Consider the following 24,499-nt stretch of genomic DNA (forward strand, 5'->3'; position numbering starts at 1 on the left):
TATCAGTCTCTCATCTACTGATTATATCAGGTAGTTTATCAGTGTCTCACCTACAGATGATATCAGGTAGTTTATCAGTCTCACATCTACTGATGATATCAGGTAGTTTATCAGTCTCTCGTCTACTGATTATATCAGGTAGTTTATCATATCAGATAGTTTATCAGTCTCTCATCTACTGATTATATCAGGTAGTTTATCAGTCTCTCATCTACTGATTATATCAGGTAGTTTATCAGTGTCTCACCTACAGATGATATTAGGTAGTTTATCAATATTTCATCTCAGTAGGCCTACTGATGATATCTGGTAGTTTATCAGTCTCTCATCTACTGATTAGGGCCTATATCAGGTAGTTTATCAGTGTCTCACCTACAGATGATATTAGGTAGTTTATCAATATTTCATCTCAGTAGGCCTACTAATGATATCAGGTAGTTTATCAGTCTCATCTGCTGATGATATCAGATAGTTTATCAGTCTCTGATATCAGACAGTATATCTGTGCCAAAACTCGCTTTCCCGGGCGCTTGTCCCACCCCTTTCGACCTGCCAAAATGCATGCCCCACCCCACCCCCATTTGGCCTGCCAACAAAATCTTTGCCACCCCCCCTATAATTCACCAGCCGGGGTACACATAATTACTGCACCACCCCTTATCAGTCTCCCATCTACTGATGATATCAGGTAGTTTATCAGTCTCTCATCTACTGATGATATCAGGTAGTTTATCAGTCTCCCATCTACTGATGATATCAGGTATAGTTTATCAGTCTATCATCTACTGATGATATCAGGTAGTTTATCAGTCTCCCATCTACTGATGATATCAGGTAGTTTATCGGTCTCTCATCTACTGATGATATCAGGTAGTTTATCAGTCTCCCATCTACTGATGATATCAGGTAGTTTATCAGTCTCCCATCTATTGATGATATCAGGTATAGTTTATCAGTCTATCATCTACTGATGATATCAGGTAGTTTATCAGTCTCCCATCTACTGATGATATCAGGTAGTTTATCGGTCTCTCATCTACTGATGATATCAGGTAGTTTATCAGTCTCCCATCTACTGATGATATCAGGTAGTTTATCAGTCTCCCATCTACTGATGATATCAGGTAGTTTATCAGTCTCTCATCTTGATGATATCAGGTAGTTTATAAGTCTCTCATCTACTGATGATATCAGGTAGTTTATCAGTCTCTCATCTTGATGATATCAGGTAGTTTATAAGTCTCTCATCTACTGATGATATCAGGTAGTTTATCAGTCTCTCATCTTGATGATATCAGGTAGTTTATCAGTCTCTCATCTACTGATGATATCAAGTAGTTTATCAGTGTCTCATCTACTGATGATATCAGGTAGTTTATCAGTCTCCCATCTACTGATGATATCAGGTAGTTTATCAGTCTCCCATCTACTGATGATATCAGGTATCAGTCTCTCATCTACTGATGATATTATCAGGTATAGTTTATCAGTCTCTCATCTACTGATGGTATCATGTATAGTTTATCAGTCTCCCATCTACTGATGATATCAGGTAGTTTATCAGTCTCCCATCTACTGATGATATCAGGTATCAGTCTCTCATCTACTGATGATATTATCAGGTATAGTTTATCAGTCTCTCGTCTACTGATGATATCAGGTAGTTTATCAGTCTCTCATCTACTGATGATATCAGGTAGTTTATCAGTCTCTTGCATCTACTGATTATATCAGGTAGTTTATCAGTCTCTCGTCTACTAATGATATCAGGTAGTTTATCAGTCTCTCGTCTACTGATGATATCAGGTAGTTTATCAGTCTCTCATCTACTGATGATATCAGGTAGTTTATCGGTCTCTCATCTGCTGATGATATTAGGTAGTTTATCAGTCTCTCATCTACTAATGATATCAGGTAGTTTATCAGTCTCCCATCTACTGATGATATCAGGTAGTTTATCAGTCTCCCATCTACTGATGATATCAGGTAGTTTATCAGTCTCCCATCTACTGATGATATCAGGTAGTTTATCAGTCTATCATCTACTGATGATATCAGGTAGTTTATCAGTCTCCCATCTACTGATGATATCAGGTATAGTTTATCGGTCTCTCATCTACTGATGATATCAGGTAGTTTATCAGTCTCCCATCTACTGATGATATCAGGTAGTTTATCAGTCTCTCATCTACTGATGATATCAGGTAGTTTATCAGTCTCTCATCTACTGATGATATCAGGTAGTTTATCAGTCTCTCATCTTGATGATATCAGGTAGTTTATCAGTCTCCCATCTACTGATGATATCAGGTAGTTTATCAGTCTCCCATCTACTGATGATATCAGGTAGTTTATCAGTCTCTCATCTACTGATGATATCAGGTAGTTTATAAGTCTCTCATCTACTGATGGTATCAGGTATAGTTTATCAGTCTCTCATCTACTGATGATATCAGGTAGTTTATCAGTCTCCCATCTACTGATGATATCAGGTAGTTTATCAGTCTCCCATCTACTGATGATATCAGGTAGTTTATCAGTCTCCCATCTACTGATGATATCAGGTAGTTTATCAGTCTCCCATCTACTGATGATATCAGGTAGTTTATCAGTCTCTCATCTACTGATGATATCAGGTAGTTTATAAGTCTCTCATCTACTGATGATATCAGGTAGTTTATCAGTCTCTCATCTTGATGATATCAGGTAGTTTATCAGTCTCCCATCTACTGATGATATCAGGTAGTTTATCAGTCTCCATCTACTGATGATATCAGGTAGTTTATAAGTCTCTCATCTACTGATGATATCAGGTAGTTTATAAGTCTCTCATCTACTGATGGTATCAGGTATAGTTTATCAGTCTCCCATCTACTGATGATATCAGGTAGTTTATCAGTCTCCCATCTACTGATGATATCAGGTAGTTTATCAGTCTCCCATCTACTGATGATATCAGGTATCAGTCTCTCATCTACTGATGATATTATCAGGTATAGTTTATCAGTCTCTCATCTACTGATGAGCCTATCAGGTAGTTTATCAGTCTCTCATCTACTGATGATATCAGGTATCAGTCTCTCATCTACTGATGATATTATCAGGTATAGTTTATCAGTCTCTCATCTACTGATGATATCAGGTAGTTTATCAGTCTCCCATCTACTGATGATATCAGGTATCAGTCTCTCATCTACTGATGATATTATCAGGTATAGTTTATCAGTCTCCCATCTACTGATGATATCAGGTAGTTTATCAGTCTCCCACTGATGATATCAGGTAGTTTATCAGTCTCTCATCTACTGATGATATCAAGTAGTTTATCAGTCTCCCATCTACTGATGATATCAGGTAGTTTATCAGTCTCCCATCTACTGATGATATCAGGTAGTTTATCAGTCTCCCACTGATGATATCAGGTAGTTTATCAGTCTCTCATCTACTGATGATATCAGGTAGTTTATCAGTCTCTTGCATCTACTGATAATATCAGGTAGTTTATCAGTCTCATCTGCTGATGATATCTGGTAGTTTATCAGTCTCTATAGGGGAAGGTGGGGCATAACGGAACACTTAACTTTGAGGATGCTCTGTGACGTCACCATAAGTAATATGACTGTAAAAATTATATATTCAGTTGAAGTTTGTATGTACCTTTAATATACCATTAACCAATATAACTTGAATCTTACAATTTTTTGTAAAAATGAAGAAATATTTTCAACAAAAAAAATCCGTTTTGCCCCACTATCGGGGCAAAACGGAACCCCCCTATGGGGCAAAACGGCACCCTGGGTGCAAACTTAATATTAGTTGTTCCATCGGTAGGCCCTAGTCCTAGTTATAATTATGTAGGCCTATATTCAGTTACAATATTAAGGTGGCCTACCATCTCTGTGGAGTGAGTGGTTAACTTCTTATAGGCCTAGTAGGCCTATAATATGTATGACCAATATTTGATTAGAAAGAAATATTCAGTAGGCCTACCATCTCTGTGGAGTAAGTTTCAGCGAAGTGTTTACCATGTTCGAGTAGGCCCCTAGATAACGCCTACATTTCCTTGAGTGAAGACAAGTTATGTCCAATTGGGGCAAAACGGAACCCATCTGTGGGACAAAATGCCCGGGGCAAAACGGAACCCTGTTCCGTTATGCCCCGCACCTAGGGTTCCGTTTTGCCCCATACCCGATTTTTTAGAAATTGGTTGCATGCATAATTAATCGTAGCATATATGCCATGCACTTAATACAGCTCATGGCTAGTACCTTCGTGTTTACAATAGGCCTATACACAATTATTTGGGAATCCGATTTTAATGAAGTAAAATTTCAGCGCATTAAACATCTACATATCTTACACCAGACGGGTAGTAATTTTTTGACTCGATCTTGCTCGAATGTCAGTGGATTGTTTCAGATAAAATTTTTGTTGTAAATCCTCGTAGCCATACTTGTGTTCCTCAATATAATTTGCATAGACGGCAGTATTGCCAAGGCCTATTTTTCCAGGTGGTTCCGTTTTGCCCCGGGGGTCCGTTATGCCCCACCTTCCCCTACTGATGATATCAGACAGTATAATTATCTGTGCCAAAAATCGCTTGCCGGGCGCTTGCCCCACCCCTTTCGACCTGCCAAAATTCATGCCCCCACCCCAACCCCCACCCCCATTTGGCCTGCCAAAAAAATCTTTGCCCCCCCCCTCCCCACAATTCACCACCCGGGGTAAACATAACTACTGCATGTACCGGTAGTAATTACTGATATCAGGTAGTTTATCAGTCTCTCATCTACTGATGATATCAGGTACATCAGTCTCTCATTTACTGATGATATCAGGTAGGCCTATAGTTTATCAGTCTCCCATCTACTACTGATATCAGGTAGTTTATCAGTCTCTCATCTACTAATGATATCAGGTAGTTTATCAGTCTCCCATCTACTGCTGATATTAGGTAGTTTATCAGTCTCTCGTCTACTGATGATATCAGGTAGTTTATCAGTCTCTCATCTACTACTGATATCAGGTAGTTTATCAGTCTCCCATCTACTGATGATATCAGGTAGTTTATCAGTCTCCCATCTACTGATGATATCAGGTAGTTTATCAGTCTATCATCTACTGATGATATCAGGTAGTTTATCAGTCTCCCATCTACTACTACTGATATCAGGTAGTTTATCCGTCTCTCATCTACCGTAAAATGGGGTAACTTCGGTCAGCGGGGTAACTTTGGTCGGTCAAATATATTTTTTTAAATGGTCATATTTTCGTACAGCAATATTGCTTTTAGTCATATTTGGTGTCAATTTGTTAAGAAATATATTTGGAAGAAATAATAGTCGCTTATGTCCAATTTCCTCGAAATTTACGAAAAAATCATGATTTTTGACCAAAAATTAGCATTTTTTAAACATTTTTTTCAGAAAAATAAAACTCGATATTTGTGAGCAAGAATGTGTGTTTGATAAATTTTACAAGGGGTCAAATGTAACAAAAAACAACTTGCCCAAATACAGCGAAGATCAATTTTTTTGAATTTTTTTTCTTCATGGAATGTAATACACTGACCAAAGTTACCCCAAATGCGGGGTAACTTTGGTCAGGCTATTTTTAACCCCTAGGGCACCCTTACAAAATTATTTAAAAATCTTTTTCAACTTCAAGGTGTAGACGGGAACCCTAATGTCATAAAAAAGATAAAATTAGAAATATTATTGGTTTTGTTTGGAAGCAGTGGTTTAAAAACTCTGAAAAGTGCCCAAAGTTACCCCATTTTACGGTACTGATGATATCAGGTACCGTAAAATGGGGTAACTTCGGTCAACAGGGTAACTTTGGTCGGTCAAAATGTTTCTTTTAAAATGGTCATATTTTCCTACAGCAATATTGTTTTTACTTGTCCATATAGGCCTACTATAGAGTCACTAGAATGAGCAATGGTGAATTCTCTTTAAATTGCAAATCTTGTGCAAAAAGTTACTATTTTCGCCTGTTTTGTCATACGGTTGTAAATTCAATGAACTATATGACTTTTAAAAAAGCGCGCTTTAATACAAATTGATATGTTTCAAGTTTTAACTGACCCCCCCCCCAAAAAAATAGAGATTTTTTATAGGCTAAAAAAACCCCAATCCAAACATTTCCACATACTCCGGGACATTTTTGCATCGCATATCATTTGGAAAAGGCTAAATAAAATGAAAAAGAACGAAAACTGAAAATAATTAGGCCTACAATCAAGATTTTAGAAGTTCTCGTCTTCTCTGGTAAAATATAATTTCTGGAGCCTTCGCGTATTCGTAGGTAACCCAGCCCAGCTGTCCAGGTAAGAAATCATAACACACAAAAGATGAGGTCATCCCAGGACAAACATTTAATCAATTTTGTAGGGGTGACTTCAGTCCATCGTGAAAAATAATGGCTCTTTCTTTACGACTATTTTGCGATGTAGTAGCATTACACCCGTAACAGTCTTGTTTTTATATAAAGTATGTATTTCAAATTGTCAATTATTTGAATTAATTTGAGCATTTTGTTGTAATATTATCAAACTTAATTTGTTACCATAAAACAAATTCCCTACTAAAATAATCGACTGGTCCTCATCCGCATACCGAAATGCTTAACGTGCGTAAAAACGCATAGTGACTGACTCATCAGTGGTTTTTCACGCCCAATTGCAAGTTGGGCGGAATTGCGGGTGCCATGTCAGACTGGGTTTTTTGATATTTGAGTACCACAGGGCCCCCTTTTTAACAAACTTTAATATCTCCAAGACACCATGCAAAATCATGAGAACTGCTAAACCCAGTGACCGTTCACCCTGAAAGCAATCGGAGTGCAATCTGCCCAATATGAAAAAAAAAAAGTATCCACAGCTTTAATGGAACTTGAACCAGCGTTCTGTTAGGGGGCTCAGTGGCAATTTTCTTTGGAGGGAGGGGTCCCAAATATCAGTGACCGGAGTCAATTTTTTATGACCCCTCCCTATCGTGGGCAATTTTTTTAAGACCCCCCCCCCCCCCTCCCTTCCACCTATACAGACTCAAGACAAATTATTCATTGCGGAACTAAGGCGCTGAATGCGCCAAAAAAAGAAAGTGTGCGGAGCGCATTAAAATTTTTATCATAAGGCGTGGAGTGCGTAAAAATTTTGCATAGATTGTACACATTTTCGATGCGCAGCCAGTTTATGTCTAGCACGAAAACAAAATTACAACACTAAAAGCAAAGTGCAAGTTGACCTGAATATACACAAATCCATTATCATTTGGAATCAATAGGTCTTCAACATAGTCACATCTTTGGACTGTTTAAAACATATATCTGATCTGAATGAGCATCAACAATAGACTATGCCATAGTCGATTTTTGATAAATAAAAATATCTTATTAATGATGAACTCAAAATTATACTAATGTTCGTTCGTTCTTTCTTTCTTTCTTTCTTTCTTTCTTTCTTTCTTTCTTTCTTTCTTTCTTTCTTTCTTTCTTTCTTTCTTTCTTTCTTTCTTTCTTTCTTTCTTTCTTTCTTTCTTTCTTTCTTTCTTTCTTTCTTTCTTTCTTTCTTTCTTTCATTTCTTTTTTTAAATTCTTTCTTTCTTTCTTTCTTTCTTTCTTTCTTTCTTTATTTATTTATTTATTTATTTATTTCTTTCTTTCTTTCTTTCTTTCTTTCTTTCTTTCTTTCTTTCTTTCTTTCTTTCTTTATTTATTTATTTATTTATTTATTTATTTATTTATTTATTTCATCCTTTCTTTCTTTCTTTATTTCATTCATTCATTCTTTTTTTAATTCTTTCTTTCTTTCTTTCTTTCTTTCTTTCTTTCTTTCTTTCTTTCTTTCTTTCTTTCTTTCTTTCTTTCTTTTTTCTTTCTTTCTTTCTTTCTTTCTTTCTTTCTTTCTTTCTTTCTTTCTTTCTTTCTTTCTTTCTTTCTTTCTTTCTTTCTTTCTTTCTTTCTTTCTTTCTTTCTTTCTTTCTTTCTTTCTTTCTTTCTTTCTTTCTTTCTTTCTTTCTTTCTTTCTTTCTTTTCTTTCTTCCTTCCTTCCCTGTTTCTTTCTCTGTTCTTTCTGGTTCTTTCTTTAAAATGTTAATGCTGCCCTCATTTTGGGCGAATAATATTATCGAAAAATCTGGCAACACCGTAGCAATTAATCAGATGGTGCAACAGCGATGACATGGAGGCCATGTAGAATGCAATGTTGATTGCATAGGAGTAAGAAATGTCTCCAATTTTACTCTAAATCAGATAGATCGTCAACATTGATGCGTTTCGACGGAGGAGAAAGGTTTGTTTTTTCTCCTCGTCTGAAAGACTGACTGCGTCATGTAGTGAATTGGGTGAAAATTGACGTGGAAGAAGCTGCACTGCCGGTACGTAATTTATTTATTGTTGTCAACATAAAAAATATTGAGGTTGAACATATATCAGCATGATCAGTGTCAGCAGTCATATCACCAATGCATGAATAACATTGCATTACATGATTTACGCTGCAGCTATTATAGCCCCCTTACTAGCTCTAGGTGCACAGATCCCAATTACATTAAAATCTACACCCATCGAATGTGTCATTTGACATTTGTTGCTTGAGAACTTTAGCCAAGATTCAAGAATTTGCTCACTGATACTATTTAATATACTAAAATGCAGAAAACCTTTGACGAGCGCGTATTGTAAGGATACATCGCGAATTTACTGCGTTGCACGCACTTGTCTCTGATTGGCTGCTGAGGCGATCTGTTGTTGCCGAGTGGAAATTTATGAATGAACTGTGCGCCGCATACGCGTTGTTAGCGCCGAATTTGCAACATCACGGTAGTCGCGCTCGTCAAAGGTTTTCTGCATTTTAGTATATACGTCGAACAACTGAATACAAGCACAACGTATGGACCAATATATTTTTGTAAACATTTTGGGCCTATAACAAAGTGTATATTTTGTACAAATTGTCCAACTATAGTGTCTACCCTATGACCTATAAAAGTTACCTGTTATCAAAGTGTCCGCAAAAAACTGGTCATCGCCAGTTCCAATAATCGAAACTCCCGGCTCCGACCGGGAGTTCCAACAGGTGCTGTGAGCCTGTGTATGTGTTTGTATGTGTTTAATGTGCATTCACATACATAGCCGTCGGTTCGAAGAAATCGTTGCTCCAAAAATGATTGCAAATAACACATTTGTAATCATTTTTCACCACAAAATATGATATGAAAACACAGGTGAGCAATGTATAAATATATGGAGAGGTGAAACAGGTTATTAATTATTGTCAATATTAATATTTTGCGACATTTATAATGAAAATAATTAACACTCCAGCCACCCTATGGCACCTTCCACAACTTGAGAACAAGTCCTCAAACGTTTGAAATTTGTAGTTACTACAACTGGGTCATCGCAAGTATCTTTGATATCTTTAATGGTCGCATGTCATGAATTGGTCATCTTTTGTGTAACATAATGTTTTATGATAAAAATATCACCAATTTTGATTCACTTCAACACAACTTTTAATGAATACATTTTAGACCATTAAAAGTATACATTTCTGGAAAGCTTATATTACAAGGATGCCAAATCAACAAAGTATGATATCATAATACAGGGTGGGTAAGAAATGTACAGGGTGGAACATCAACAAAATTAGCATCTTTTGTGTCATGGTAAACCCCATATTTTCTTTTTCTGAAAGCTATGTAGCTCAAAATAAATATGGATTCAGAAAGACATTGCATGGGCCCTTCCAACATATTAGAAAGAAAGAGTTTGGTATCCCAAGTGCGTTAAACATACAGGGTGGTCAAAAATTGCAAAATAATTTTACAATTTGTATGACATTATCAATGAAAACTTTTTTCCTCTATGTCTGGCACTAAAACTAATAGCATAATTGAATTCCTCATCAAATTTCCTTAAAAATATGTGTACTTTTGAATAAACAGGGTGAATCGAGCAAGAGATAGGCCATTTAGAAATGTCGGAGCATTACGTGCACACTTTGTACAGTAACATATATAGGGAAAACTGTGTTAATTAGCAGTTAATTAGGCAATTAATTAGTTACATCTTTTGTTACAGTTGATCTACTATGAGGTAGATCTACAATCCAGGATGATATATGTTCAATTTGTGGTCCATGCTAGTTGTACTTTTTAAGATACAAAGGTTTGAAGTTTGCCATATTTTCACAATTTTGTGTACAACCCTATGGGGCTCACCCGCCCCGGCTCACCCGCCCCAGCTCCTCCATTGACACATCTTACATTTTGAAGTATAAATCTCAAAGTAGTTGTCCAATTGACTTGGGGTTTTTTGCATTTGACAAAGAACATAATTATCTACAAAATGACACCAAACTTTCTAAAATAGGTATCATACTTTTAGAATAAACTAAACTTGAAGTAGGAAGAAAGCATTTTCATGTTACGGCTCCTCCATTTTTGGGTGACCTATTTGTGACATGCGACCTAATATGACTTGCCACACAGGGTATACACTGATACGGCGATAGCTTCACATTATAGGCTAGAAACCGTTGCATTCAAAATCTAGTCGGATTCGCTGAAGCATGACACCGTGTAAAGCAAGTTCAGAAGTAAACACAGCCGATCACGACAGGCGATTGCATCAAAAATGTTGCTAAATTAAACTTCAGCAAAATTTTAGACTGTCCAAAATACACAAATCTTGCTCAAAAGATACAGTTGACTCATCGAAATAACTTTCATCCAAATTTCAACATTTAAATTTAATAACCACCGGTGTAAAAAATTACACCGCTGTCCGAACGAAAACCATCTAGTAAAGTACTCTAGCATCGAATGCGTAACTATCATGTGCAAATTCGAAGCTTGCCTAGCTAGAGTTCTCGAGTAAGTCACTTGTGTAGCCTAGGAACCAGACCCATCCATGCCCTGGATTTGATTCATGTAATTGTAATTTAGAATACCGTACTATTCTCTCGGTCGCCGGTCGGGGCCATGTCACATCAATTTATGCATTGGTATGAAAACAACTTACCGCATATTTTTATTTGCAGAGAGTCGAACCTGGCACAATAGTGTGATAGCGTGTGATTTCACTCCAGTGGTATTGTCAAGCCGGTTCGTCCTGGATGTCCGACCAACAGAATAGTTTGCAGGAAACTTTTGACGAGAGCGTAATTTAAATATAGCTCGCGTATTTACTGCGTTGAAATGCCCTTGTCTCTGATTGGCTGGTGAGGCGATCTGCTGTTGCCGAGTGGAAACCGGGGGTGGAAATTTATGAATGACATTGCACCAACACCGTAGTACACGCTCATCAAAGGTTTACTGCAAAATATTATGAAATCATTGTGGGCTAGCCTACACTAAGAATTTCAATTGAATGAACACTGCTTTCAACAGGTGTATTTGATCCAACAGCAATCGTATATCACATATATTTCAAACTACAACATACAAATTGACTTGTTCTGAATTCTGACAGCATGAACTTTATACAGCCAGATTTTTTTCTTTTCAAAATGTATTTAATTTTGAAATCATTAACAGAGTATGACCTGAACACAAATTATCACTTTGCATATATTAAAAACACAAAATTTTTTTTGTAGGTCAACCATGCATGATCCGATCATTTACCTCTAGACATCCAAACCAAAAAAATAAATAACTTTTTTTGCAATTTCGGGAACCAGTCTACATACCCGCCCAAACAATGTGTTGTGTACATGTGTACAAAATTACCCAAAAATGCCTGCCTTTAATTTATTCATGAAGTGGAAGATAATCAAGATATGATCCCTTAAAATCTTCCACACAGGTGGATCCATGGAGTGGATTAGGATTTCACCTTTAGGTCAGTTATAATCATAAACTTATTGTCCAAAATTGTAAGGAATAGAAAGCTGACACATTTTCATTTAAAGTGAGGGGTCAGTCATGTTTGTTATGTATGGTAAATGATGAAAATATGTTGCCAGACTTTGCTTAATAGTTGTGTCCTGGTGTACAGGTTGTAATATGCACAGTCTGCAATGTTAGGTTTTAATAATAGTAAACCGTAACTTCAAAAATTAACTTCTCATTTTTACAGGTTGGAAAAGTCTCTGATAATAAAAGACTGAAGCTGTGAAAGGATTGGGTAGCAGTACCATGTAAAGCTCATCAAGCCAGATTTGAGAAAAGATACAGAACCGTTACCATCATGAAGAGGCGTGCAAGTACCCAACTCACGTTAGACACAAGCCCGGCACGTCGTGTGAGGACTTCATCGCAAGCGACAGATTCCCTTCCATCACATGTCGCAAGACAAAGAACGCCCTCGTTTACAACATCGTTGTCTATAGGATCCGATACATCTGATGCTGGGTATTCCGAATTATCCTCCCCATCACAACATGTCCCTAGAATCGACCCAGCGGTATTCATGCGGGGATACGCTTCTCCGCCGCCTACATATGTATCGTCGCCGACATTCCCGAATGTTCCGCCGGTTTCCCCATTAGTAACAATACCGCAATCTCTATTAGTTCCTGCGCAAGATACATCAACAATATCAGCTGTGCCATTAAACACCAGTAGGATTCGGATCCCAACACCGGCAGGATCTCCAGTTTCAGGACCGTTACGGATAGTGCCGCAAGGAACAGATAATGGTTTAGGTGGTACCAGTAGCGGTTCCCAATCTCCCATAGGATTATCCCCAACTTCAGTACCACAAATTATAGACTTCACCTCGGCAGTAACTAGGTTACAGTCCCCAGCTGTTGCACACCCAGCACCAATCAATGCATCATTACAAGAAGCCAACCCGATGCTCTCGGCACCGACTTTTGCTGCAATTTCAGATGCAGCGCCTTCGTCTGCGACAGGGAGCCATCACCTTTCGGCACCAACCCAATTATGTATTAATACAACTTTAGCAGCAAACTCTTCCTCGACATCACAATCACCAAGTTTAAATTCACCTCCAGATTTAGGGTCTCAGATATCTACGTTAAAGAGAGCTGGGCCTTATTTATTAGGACCTACACTAGGGACCTCTCCAGTTAGAAGTATAGTGCAATGTTTAGCCAGGAAAGACGGTACAGATAATTTCTTCTGTCTCAAGGTGTGTAGCAATTTATATCTATAAATAAAAATACATACAGGCTGTATCAAAAAAATGTTACCCATACAGTTTCTTGTAAATAAAGCCAAAAAAAGGGTTTGTTAGCCTTTTCAAGGCTTAAAAAAGAGGGTCAGACCCGGTCATTTATTTTTATACATATGTCAGACAGTGCGGGTCATGGTTTATTTCTAGATTGCAAAACAATCTGAATATTAATTCTTCCATTATAATTTAAATTGTAAAAAGCGACTGGCATTCACCAAAACCGAGATAGGCAACAATCATTTTGATACAGCCTGTGATGAGGCAAAATAGTCTTATTGGGCTGTTCCAGTTGAAATCCACACACCCCCTATAGAAGACATAATTTTCCACACAGGGAGATTGTAGATTTCAACTGGAGTCACCCATTCATGTAACCCAATTTGAAATTCACCATCCCTGTGTGGATGATTAAGATCATGTCTTCCATAGGGGGTGTATGGATTTCAACTGGAATAGCCAATTATATTGACCTACATTATTTTACCTTGCTAGTCGTTGAATCAAATATAGTGCAGGGGTAGCGTTTTAAGGGGTCTTGGAGTCCAGGACTCTTTGATTTGGCAGGTCTGTGTGATTTGGACCCCTTAATTTAGTATGTTTGTGTAGAATTAAGTGTCTATTGTGTCTATTTTTCTCAAAAATTATAGTGCATTGGTGACAAGTAAAGATATGTATTATATTATAGGGGCATGGACTACAACTACTGCACTGGAAATTTTATTTCAGCACAGACAACAGTTATGGAGTTACAGTCAAAAATGAGGGAAACCCAATATTTTTCAATAAATCAATAACTACTTGCCTTGAGTTGCTGAATTTTCAGTGCAGCAGTTGTAGTCCTTGCCCCTAATATACCTTACTTGTCACCAATGCACTATAATTTTTGAGAAAATGCAAAAATAGGCACAAAATTGGCCAGGGGTGTAGTACCCCCATGCCTGGACCCCTTTATTTGCCAATTTGGACCCCTGGACTCAGCAGGTCACCGTTAATTCTGATATAGTGTGTTAATTATACTCGTGCTTACAAAGGCGTCTTGTTGGCACAACAAGGGCACAGGGATACGAATCCTTGTGATCCCAAATCGGAGTCTGTACTGCTATGCTAGCCTAAACTCTACTTTGAATCTCAAAATATATTGATAAATTAATATATTGTACAACTTTTGCCCATTTTAGATCCTGACTTTATCAGAACGAGGAAAGGAGAGCCAAGATGAAAGGCAAGGCAAAATGCTGCTACACACGGAGTACTCATTATTATCACTATTACATGACCAACCAGGGGTAGTACATCACCATGGATTATTTCAGGTAAGTAAACCACAGAAAATATGATTTGATGGGTGACAAGCTCTCCATATTAATTTTTGCATACATTTGGAAATATCACAAGCAGGGGTCCTATTAAACTTTGAGCACTGTGCATCCAAACGGATGCACAGTGCATAGCAAATGTTATGTATAAAATTATGCATCCACAGAAAAATTCTTACGTCCAGGATGTGAAGAAAAAAAACCGTACAGAACTATGTGATGGCCGGTATTGCATCGCATTTTGATGCAATTATTTGACTAATTACTTTCGTTGTCCTGAATGAGATTTTAAAGATTGATGTAAATATCAATTTGTCAATAACAAATTATGTGAATGCAAACTTGCTTACACTGTAAGAAATTTGAAGCAAAATGGGCAATTTGTATTGTAAAATGTGATGCAATACCGGCCATATTATCAGCGGTGTGTGTTATACTAAACTGACATATAATAACTGACATTTTTTAAAACTGAAAACACTATTCTGTACTATTCTGGAATGAATTTCCTAAAATTTAACTTTTTAGGTGTTTATAATTATGCAGTGTCACCTTAAAACAAATGTTTGCAATTTAAAAAAAAACTCTCTGAACGTCTTCTATAACAGGACCGTGCCGTTGAGATGAAATCAGACCATTCCCATCACAGCAAAGCTGGCCAGAGTCGTAAGGCTGTAGCTCCTACAGGACGCTATAAGAAACGCCTTTGTCTTGTCTTAGACTGTACCGTGTCTCACGCCTTCAGCAGCAAGACGTCGGATATGATCAATCTCCAACATTACGTTATCCGGGAGAAGAAATTGAGCGAGAAAGAAGCTGTGGTGATTTTCACGGATGTTGTCCGGGTGGTGGAGAATCTCCATAAGGTTAGTAACTGTTTTTGTTGACACGTTGTTTGCTTGAAAAATAGTTTTTGTTTCCTTTGATTTTGAGCATCATTTTTATTTAACTTTTTTTTTATCAAAAAACAAGGAAGGGTTTTTATGGTGTATTCAGGCATGTGAGTGGACTCAGACAAAAGTACGGAAATTCACTAGCCTTGGCTGGTGATCACTATTTGTCCATTGCAGTGTGAGTGTCAATACTAGGCTAGTGATCGCTATTTGTCCATCAGTGTGAGTATCAATGCTGTGTAACAACATAAGCATTGGTAATTATATAAACTTGATCAAAGCTCCCTATTGTTTGGTGTGGGAAAAAAGCACTTTTGGAAGTTAATTATAGTGGTAATATCATTTGGTTGTGCAGACTTTCAGTCTACAGAAAAAAAAAGTGCTGGGGAGCACCCCTCAGGGCCGTTCCGACCATTAGGCCAGGTAAGGTGGTCGCCTAGGGCGGCAAACGAGAGGGCGCAAAAAAAAAAAAAGGTGAAAAAAGGAATGGAGAAAGAAAAGGGAAGAAAAAATGAGGGCGGATATAAAGAAAAAATGGGAGAAAAAAATACAAATAGATCAAAACTGATGAGTTTTCAAGGGGGGTAACCCCCTTAACACTTTTTTTGGTATGCTTTGGTGGGGCGGCAGGGAGAGGCTTTGCCTAGGGCGGCATAATCCCTAGGAACGGCCCTGGCACCCCTTGTCCGGTCCGTCAACCAGACATGAATGGACAGACAGGGAATTTAAAGATAAGGAAAATGCCCCCAAATACCTGCAGAAGTCTGCGGAAACACAGACATTTCACATGCCTGTATAATCGTGTGTATTTATGACCAAAATTTTGTGATTCTCAAAATCCTTTGGTAAAAGTCACTGATGTGTAACGAATAATGCAAAATCAAAATTGAAAGCCTTTCAACATTTTTAAGACATGTAGTTCCAGTTTGAATGTCACTTTTACTATGTAAATAGTATTTTAAGTTTACTAAAACTATAATTTATTACATTTCTGGGAAAAAGAGATTATATTTTATCTTCATGCTCAGTTTGCATGTACTTTTCAGACAAAAATTTAAAATCTATGTTCCGTGTCCTGTTTTGCTTGGAATTGTCCATAATAAGTTCCCAGGAATGTGTATTTCTTGCTTCTGTGACCTTTTCTGGACCAGTAGACAGATACATTATACACTGAACACTGTGCCCACACACTCCACAGGTCTGCATGTTTCACCATGACTTAAAACATGCTAATCTCAAAGGGCACAGTTCCTTGACCCTAATATGATTGTACCCACATACAATGACCTTGGAATGTGTTAGGTACAAAAACTCATACTCCAAAAGTTCAGGTGAACTGTTAAGCTATGAAGGTTCTTGAACTATGGCAGGGAGAATGAGACATTTCCAGTGTGTTTCATCAATTTCATTTCCCATTTTACTTCCTGGAAACTTGCATGTACATAATACTGTAAAAAGTGGACTGTTTTGTACGATTAATTTTTTCAGACTTTGCCTGTTTTGAACAGTTTCTTTTATTTCATGGTTCTATATGGAGCTAACAAAATATACAAAAATATTTTTTTGCAGTTTTTCTCTCCTTTTGCATGCATTTTGTTCAGTCAAAATAAATTTACCTTTTGCCAATACTGATACAACAGTTTCCATCAAACTCCATCCACTTTTGGCCAAAACCAGCTGATTTTCATTTGCATACAAAAAAATTGACGTCTTTCAGGGTACTTTTTGAAATGCAAGATTGCATTCATGTACCATACATGTACATGTCAATTGCACCAGCAGTTGATCTAAATAGCACATGCTAAAATCTGAATTGTGATAAATTCTAGTGTGGTCTGATTTAGCAACTGTCCAGATAGTGTCAGCAGTTGATTCTTGTTATGAATTGAATTTCCTTGTAGGGCCAACACCCCAGAGAAGATATATGAACCCTTCCCAGAATCCTTTGCAACATGATGCATGCATCACCTCACTACATCAAATGACACTCCTACATGTATTACTTTGTACAGGTTCCCTTTGTTTCCGTGTTGCGAATAAACTGGCTAAACATTTGTCGATAGTGAAGAAATAACATATTTTGCAAGATCTAGATGTGCACACTGTTCATTAAGGAGCTTTTCGTCACTATCAACCCTATCACTAGATAGCAAATCAGTACAAAAATTGGAACGGGAGAAATGCATTATGGGAAGTGTTAAGAGATATCTTCTTTGCCTCATAACCATATCTGCATGCTCATCTAAAACATGCTCATCTGTGAAGGCACAGTTCCTTTGACCCTGATATGTTTGTACATGAATAAGAATGACCTTTGAATGCGCTAGGTACAGAAACTCCTGGAAAGGTCGTACATTGTAGTCCTACAAAAAATTGTCATCAGAGAACATTTTCCTGGAAATTTTGGTGTTTTTTTTTCTGTGAACATTTTGTCAAGTTTTCTCCCACTTTTGAACATTTTTTAAAAACAAAGTGGACCTTTATGGATTTTGTTAGGGGGTGGTTGAGGCCTGTGCACACTCTGCCCCCTGCTGATGGGCCAGGGTGTGTATGTATGTCCATAATGAGTATGTATCCCGGGTATGTATGTACATTGTGTCTTAACCAGGGTTAAGAACAATTTCTTTATTTGGGGATTCAATAATTTCCTTCCGAATTTGCCAAATTTGCTTCAAAGTGAAGGATTCCACATTCTTTCCAAACATGGTGGTGGGAAAAGTACTGAATTTAAACTAATTAGTAGCTAGCAATAACATCATAAATTCAAATAAAACAACTATCCAATGTTAAGTTAGCATTGAGGTGAAATGATGCTTTCAAGACTGGCAAAAATTGTATCCCTATAAAAGCCACAATAATGTGGTTCAAGAGCTAAAATAGATTCCCCCAAATGTCATGCACAAGCTTCAATTTCTTTTGATTTTATCTCGTATTCAGGCATTGAATAACAGGAAATCAAGTGGGTATTTTGCTCATATCAATTACATCAGAGATACTGTATTTAACTCTCCCCACACGGCTGACAGCCGACCAGTCTAATTTTTTTTTAATGCAAAAATTTCAGAATTGTAAATTTTCATGACCATATTTGGAATCAGCATGAAAAATGCATTAGAATGAATACAAACAAGCCTGGTATTGGGTCAGTGGTTGTTAAGGTAGCTCTTGATATTTTGAGAAAATATCTAAAATTTGGGCTTTTTAGGTTGAATTAAAGCATTAAATTTTCACAAATTTGGATATGGATTTACAAGATTTTCATGCTCACAAAGATATCTTTTTTCTATATCGTACAAGAAATGTATTTTGCGAAAATGGCACGCCATAAAAATTGTTGTTTTTTTTCAACTTGCAAAAATTATGTTCCGTGAAAATAAATGTACTTTACAGTGCCCCTGAGATAGGCTCATGTTGAAGGAATAGCTTCCTATTGTGGCTTATGTTGCTTCCACAGTAGAACTTGAATCCATAGATATGTGTATGAGGTATTTGTTTACACATAGTTAGGCCTACATGTAGGTGTATAATATGTCCACTGCATTGAGTGCATTCCACCCTGTTCCTGGGAATTGTGAATGTACATGTAAGCCTGTTAATTGTGAATGCAGGCTACCATGCGATAAAGTTGTGGGCGATAAACCCACTGCAGTTGTCATTTGTAATTTATGTAACAAATAAATTGTGTGTATTCTTTTTTACATGTACACTTTGCAGACTTCTTTGCTGTTTTCCTTCATTTTTTCATGGGCATAGAAATGTGGTAGTATTTCAGCAGTTTTTACCAATGCAACATAACATTTTAACAAACACAGTTCTTGAAGTTTTTCACTAGGTTTGCTGTCAGAACAAACCAAAAGATCGGCAACGTCCTCTAAATGAAATGGAGGAGGGGGTAATTTTACATTTGAGTGACCCCCACATGTAAAAAGTATAAAAATCAGACCACCCACCTTTAATAGGCGATATAAATTGGTACCTTGCACCAACATGTATCTTTTTTTGCAATTTGTGACACTTTGTTTGACACATGTGTGTCATTTGTACAATGAACTGCATAATGGAGTCAATTATTAATGAGCATGTGTAGCACCTTTACATTTGAGTGACCCCCCACAGGTAAAAAACATATAAAAATCAGACCGCCCACCTTTAAATACATTGTAGGTGATAAATTGGTACCTGAACATGTATCTTTTTCTTGTAATTTATGACACGTTGTTTGACATGTGTGTCATTTGTACAATACATGTATGCTTCTGCATCAATTATTCCATTCCCAGAACCACCAGGAAGTTGTTGAGCTTATTTGTTTGTTCCTTCCATTATGTATCAGTCTTTCATGGTTTATCTAGGTAGTACTTCCTTATAGCAATATAGTCTCCCCTATCTATGGAATCTTGAATGTTTTTCCTTGTAGCATTTGCTGAGTATAATTTGTAACATTAATACATTTAGGAATAGACATATTTATTCCTGTCTTGGGTTTTTTCTTTTCTTTTTATTTGTTTTCAAGTGAATGTTTATACATGCTGGTAGTTAAAAACAGGGGTAATAAGTTAAAACGGTCACAAGGATAAGTTTTGAAAATTACAAGCGTGCTACAAATCGCACTTCTGGAAATGTTAAGGTGTTCTGTCATGTGTGCTATTAAATTGCACTCGGTAAGAAGTTTAGGAATTGAGGTGTGCTATAAATCACACTCAGACAGGCGATGTAAGGTGTGCGATTACACTTGCACGCCTTAAAAGTCGATCCCTGCAGTCATTCAACACAAAAATAATTGTGATTCTACCTATACTAATTACTATGATAAGCTCTTAATAGGCGGGAATTATTTGGTTTTTGTTACTGCGCGAGTCAATAAAGTTCCAACTTACGCATGCGTAAATTCACAAAAGCGCGCATCATTCATGCAAAGCGCAGTTCGCGTAGGTGCTGCGCCTAGCTGTGTGTACGCCATTCTGTATCAATCCACGATGTTATGAGTCCCGCCTATTACGAGCTGATCAGAGTATAGGTCATCTCAGGTCAATTCCTTCACAACATATCTGAATTTCTCCTGATGACGGTACAATGTACAATGACCGACATATAACTGATGCAAAGTTATTTACCAAAAACTCATAACCGTCACTTTCAGGTTTATCCTTAGTGTAAGAGAGCACAAAATACTAATAGGATTAGAGTTAGGGTTATGGTTAGGGTTAGGGTAGGATTAGGGTTAGGATTAGAGTTGGGATTTGTTTGGTATTCTCTTACACGAAGGATACACCCACTTTCAACTCCTCTCATTACAAAATACAAGATTTGATTCCCTAAGGGAACAAACCAAAAGATCGATGACGTCCCTATAAACGAAACTATTTTCGTTTAGGGGGGAGGGGGTAAAAATACAACTATTACGTTTGTACAAAAACATCGGTCTGAAGAATGTGTCATTATTATTATTATGTCAAAATTTTCAACATTTCATTATTACGCTTCTGGCAGGGAGGAGGGTCGGCGAGAAACGAAACTAGTTACGCTTATAGGACGTCATCGATCTTTTGGTTTGTCCCTAAAATTGGTAGGAATAAACAATTTTAATGACAACTTTCATTTTTCCTTTCAAATAATTGCCCTGTTTAAAACGGACTTACCGCTAACGACCAATTACAGCAGTACTAATTCACGCTACATGTTTAAATACAGCAGTTAATGTGAACTTGACATCCATGTATTGGTAGACATAAAATATACGCAAGCATGCCTTTATTAATTTCACCTGTAGTTTTGTCTTCTTTCATTTTAGCTTTTTTTTTCAACGCTGAAGTTAAAAACTCTTCAGTATCGTTTATAGGGTTAAGAAACAATAACAAATAGGAAACAGGAAACAATTAAAGAGAAACAATGCCTCAAGAATTTATAGTTGTCATAATATTCCCGTACATTTTTTCTTCCTATTTGTGTACAGAAAAATATTGTGCATCGGGATTTGAAGCTTGGAAATATGATTCTCAACAAACGTACAAGACGAGTGACTATCACCAATTTCTGTCTCGGCAAGCATCTAGTTAGCGATCAAGATCTCTTAAAGGACCAAAGAGGCAGCCCGGCATACATTAGCCCTGATGTACTGGGAGCTAGCGGGACTAAAGGTCAGTGTGGTTTTGTTAACAACCCATAATATACGATTTTATTATGAATTTTTTTTAAACATAATTTTTTGGCATATAATGTCTTCACATGTCCTACATGTTTGTAGGTCAACAGAGCAATTAGTCCACCATAGAACTCTATGTTAATGACCAAAAATAGCCAGTGGGGTTTCTTTCACTTAACCTCTTTATTTCAGCTTAAAATGGACAGAAACCATTCCTGGCAGTTATTACTAATATTATTTCAGCATTTTGGGTAAAAAATTAACAAAATTGAAATTTGACGGAAATCGTACATTATGGCTTTTAATTTGTGTCTGTGTTGACAAACATATAGAGTTATAGACCTAGATCATGTTTCCCCTAACAAGCCTTTCCTAAAAATTTTCCGTCCTCCTAAAAATCTTAATAGAAGAAAAAAAGAAAACCATAATTGCTCTTGGCATCTTCCTTTTTAGGAGTGTTTTGAGCCAAAAAAGGGTAAAATTAACTTCATTAAATTATCTTAGGCTGAAGTAGTCTGAAATTGAAAATTTGCAAATGTCCCAGTAATACAGGAACAACATGCTCGTCCCCCTCTATATTTGAAATGCTTCTGTTGTCACTGGTCGTAACCAGAAAATGCCCTCGAGCTGTATCTCTACTTTCTAAGCAGATAGTTGTTGTAAGCCGTATATTTTCTTTAACCCCCTGAGCACTACTTGCCGATCTAACATTGTCACTGATTGGTCAATTACATGATATCTTCACTTAAATCACCAATCAGAATGGAGCTTTGCAAATAATTTACCCCAATTTTTTTGTGTTGTGAAATTATTCTAACACTGTTGCTGATTGGTCCAATTGATAATGAAAACTTCTTTTTAGCCAATCGGCAGGTAGTTCTCATGGGGTTAACCAAGCTTTTGTTATCTTTACATACAGGTAAACCATACCAAGGCAAACCCAGCGATATGTGGGCATTAGGTGTAGTACTTTTCACCATGCTCTACGGGCAATTTCCATTTTACGACTCCGTACCTCAAGAATTATTCAGAAAAATCAAAGCAGCTGAATTCTCTATACCAAAGTAAGTGTCAAATTATAGTTTGCATGTTGGCAACCAAGTGGGACAATCAGTAAAGCTGAATTTATACTTGATTGTTTTTGTTCTGATGCATGCTCTATATTTATTTTTCTAAGTGTCAAACCAATCAATCGATAACCATTGATTAGTATTAAGGCAAAAGCATCGAGTGATGCATTGCTTGTCACAAGCGATTACCCATCACTTATTAAGGGGGCTATCATTTTCTTCGGAAGGGGGGTCCCAAATTTACAAAAAGTTGGCGTCAATAGAATTGCGATCCCCTCTATTTCAGCAATAAAAATTTTATGACCCCCCAACACTGATACACCTTACCCCATAAACAGGCTAAAATTGTATTGAAATCAGTCTTTTTGAATAAAATAAACACTTTCCAAGATCATCTTGTGACTCCCAACATTTTGTTCACCAAAAAATTTTATGACCCTCTTTTTTTTCTTCCCAAAAATTTATGGACCCCGCCATATATTTGTGACCCACCCTTTTGAAGAAATTGATAGCCCCTAAAAGCAATGCATTGCAATTGCTAACTCATCGAGTGTAAATTCAGCATAAGGTGCCTGACTTGGTGGTTGTGTACAATGGTGTAGGGGATGTGGTGATCACAACCAGTACTGGTGATACTGGTTGTGACAGGTATTTTATGTGATTTTGATTTAAACTTTTGATCCAAACACAAGGAATTAATTCCTACCTCGGAATTTTCAGATGGTACTCCATCTTTCATCAGCGAGTGAGTGACTGTATCAGGTCGTGATCTTTTTGACCTTTGACCTGATAACAGACTCGTGAGACTCCTGAGAGTTTGAACCGCCCCGTCTTTGTTGAGAGATGGTTGGTTGGCTTTGATGACTCCACGTTGGAACCACCTGCTGTCCCTATCGAGTATGTGAACTTTATCCAAGTCCACAAAATGTCCAGGAGACTCGATATGGATGTGGTTTGAGACCTCTGATGCTGTACTGCTGGGCCTCCTATGTTCCTGAAACCGTGTTTTTAAGGAGCGTTCAGTTTCACCAATATAAGATTCTTTGCACTGTCCGGTTACAGTTTTGCCCTGGCATGGGATGTAATATACCGGACCTGTAATGTCTTTCTTTTCTGTCTTGTCCTTTGGTGACACTAGGATTTGTCTTAGTGTGCGAGTTGGTTTGAAGAACACGCTGACACCGTAATTGCTAAATGTCCTTCTAATAGCTTCAGAGGTGCCTTTGATGTAGGGTAGCACTATGTGGCCTTTATTAGGGCGTTTATCGCCCACGCCACACGCTTTGTGAGATTTTGGTTGATTCGCTTTATCCAGTGCCCATTTGGGATATCCACATTTCGCTAGAGCATTGTTGACATGAGATTTCTCGTCCTCGTGATCCTGATGGTTAGTGACTACAGTATCAGCCCTATGGTACAAAGTTCGGATGACTCCAAGTTTGTGATCAATGGGGTGATTCGAGGCGTAAGTTCAGATATTGATCCGTGTGTGTACTCTTGCGATAGATGGTTACTTTGGTGGATCTGTCTGGTTGAATAACGGTGAGCGTATCTAGAAAGGCAAGCGAGTTATTCTCTTCTCCTTCAGTGGTAAATTGAATGTCCTTATCCAGCGAATTGAGATGGTCAGTGAATTCTTGAGAGTGACACTTCTTAAGTTTACAATGGGTGTCATCTACATAGCGAAACCACCACAGAGGAGGGTGGGGCGCTGTCTCAATAGCTCTCTGTTCAAGATCTTCCATGTAAATGTCACACAGTATCGGAGGAAGTGGTATTTTATGTGTCGGTCAATTAAGGTACTGTGCCTGTTACAAAGTTATATCCACAATTGATTGATGATGATGTGACGTCAGAAGGAGGGGAAGTTCTTGTAATGCCGGTTCCCATGCATACGACTATTAGAAGCAGTGTCTCCCTTTCTTGTTA

The 24,499-nt window shown here is 37.4% G+C and overlaps 1 protein-coding gene across 1 annotated transcript in view; it reads left to right on the forward strand.

Annotated features, from left to right (window-relative positions):
- The first annotated feature begins 8,151 nt into the window (after positions 1-8,151).
- LOC140140924 (serine/threonine-protein kinase 40-like) overlaps positions 8,152-24,499 on the forward strand; it is a 40,018-nt gene continuing 23,670 nt past the window's right edge. The window contains exons 1-6 of the mRNA XM_072162684.1: positions 8,152-8,378; positions 12,088-13,104; positions 14,328-14,462; positions 15,074-15,331; positions 21,312-21,495; positions 22,420-22,564. Coding sequence (XP_072018785.1) covers positions 12,199-13,104; positions 14,328-14,462; positions 15,074-15,331; positions 21,312-21,495; positions 22,420-22,564 — 1,628 coding nt within the window. The 5' untranslated portion in view covers positions 8,152-8,378; positions 12,088-12,198. The remainder of the gene's footprint in view (positions 8,379-12,087; positions 13,105-14,327; positions 14,463-15,073; positions 15,332-21,311; positions 21,496-22,419; positions 22,565-24,499) is intronic.

Source organism: Amphiura filiformis, chromosome 19, assembly GCF_039555335.1.
Source record: "Amphiura filiformis chromosome 19, Afil_fr2py, whole genome shotgun sequence".
NCBI classification, from domain to species: domain Eukaryota; kingdom Metazoa; phylum Echinodermata; class Ophiuroidea; order Amphilepidida; family Amphiuridae; genus Amphiura; species Amphiura filiformis.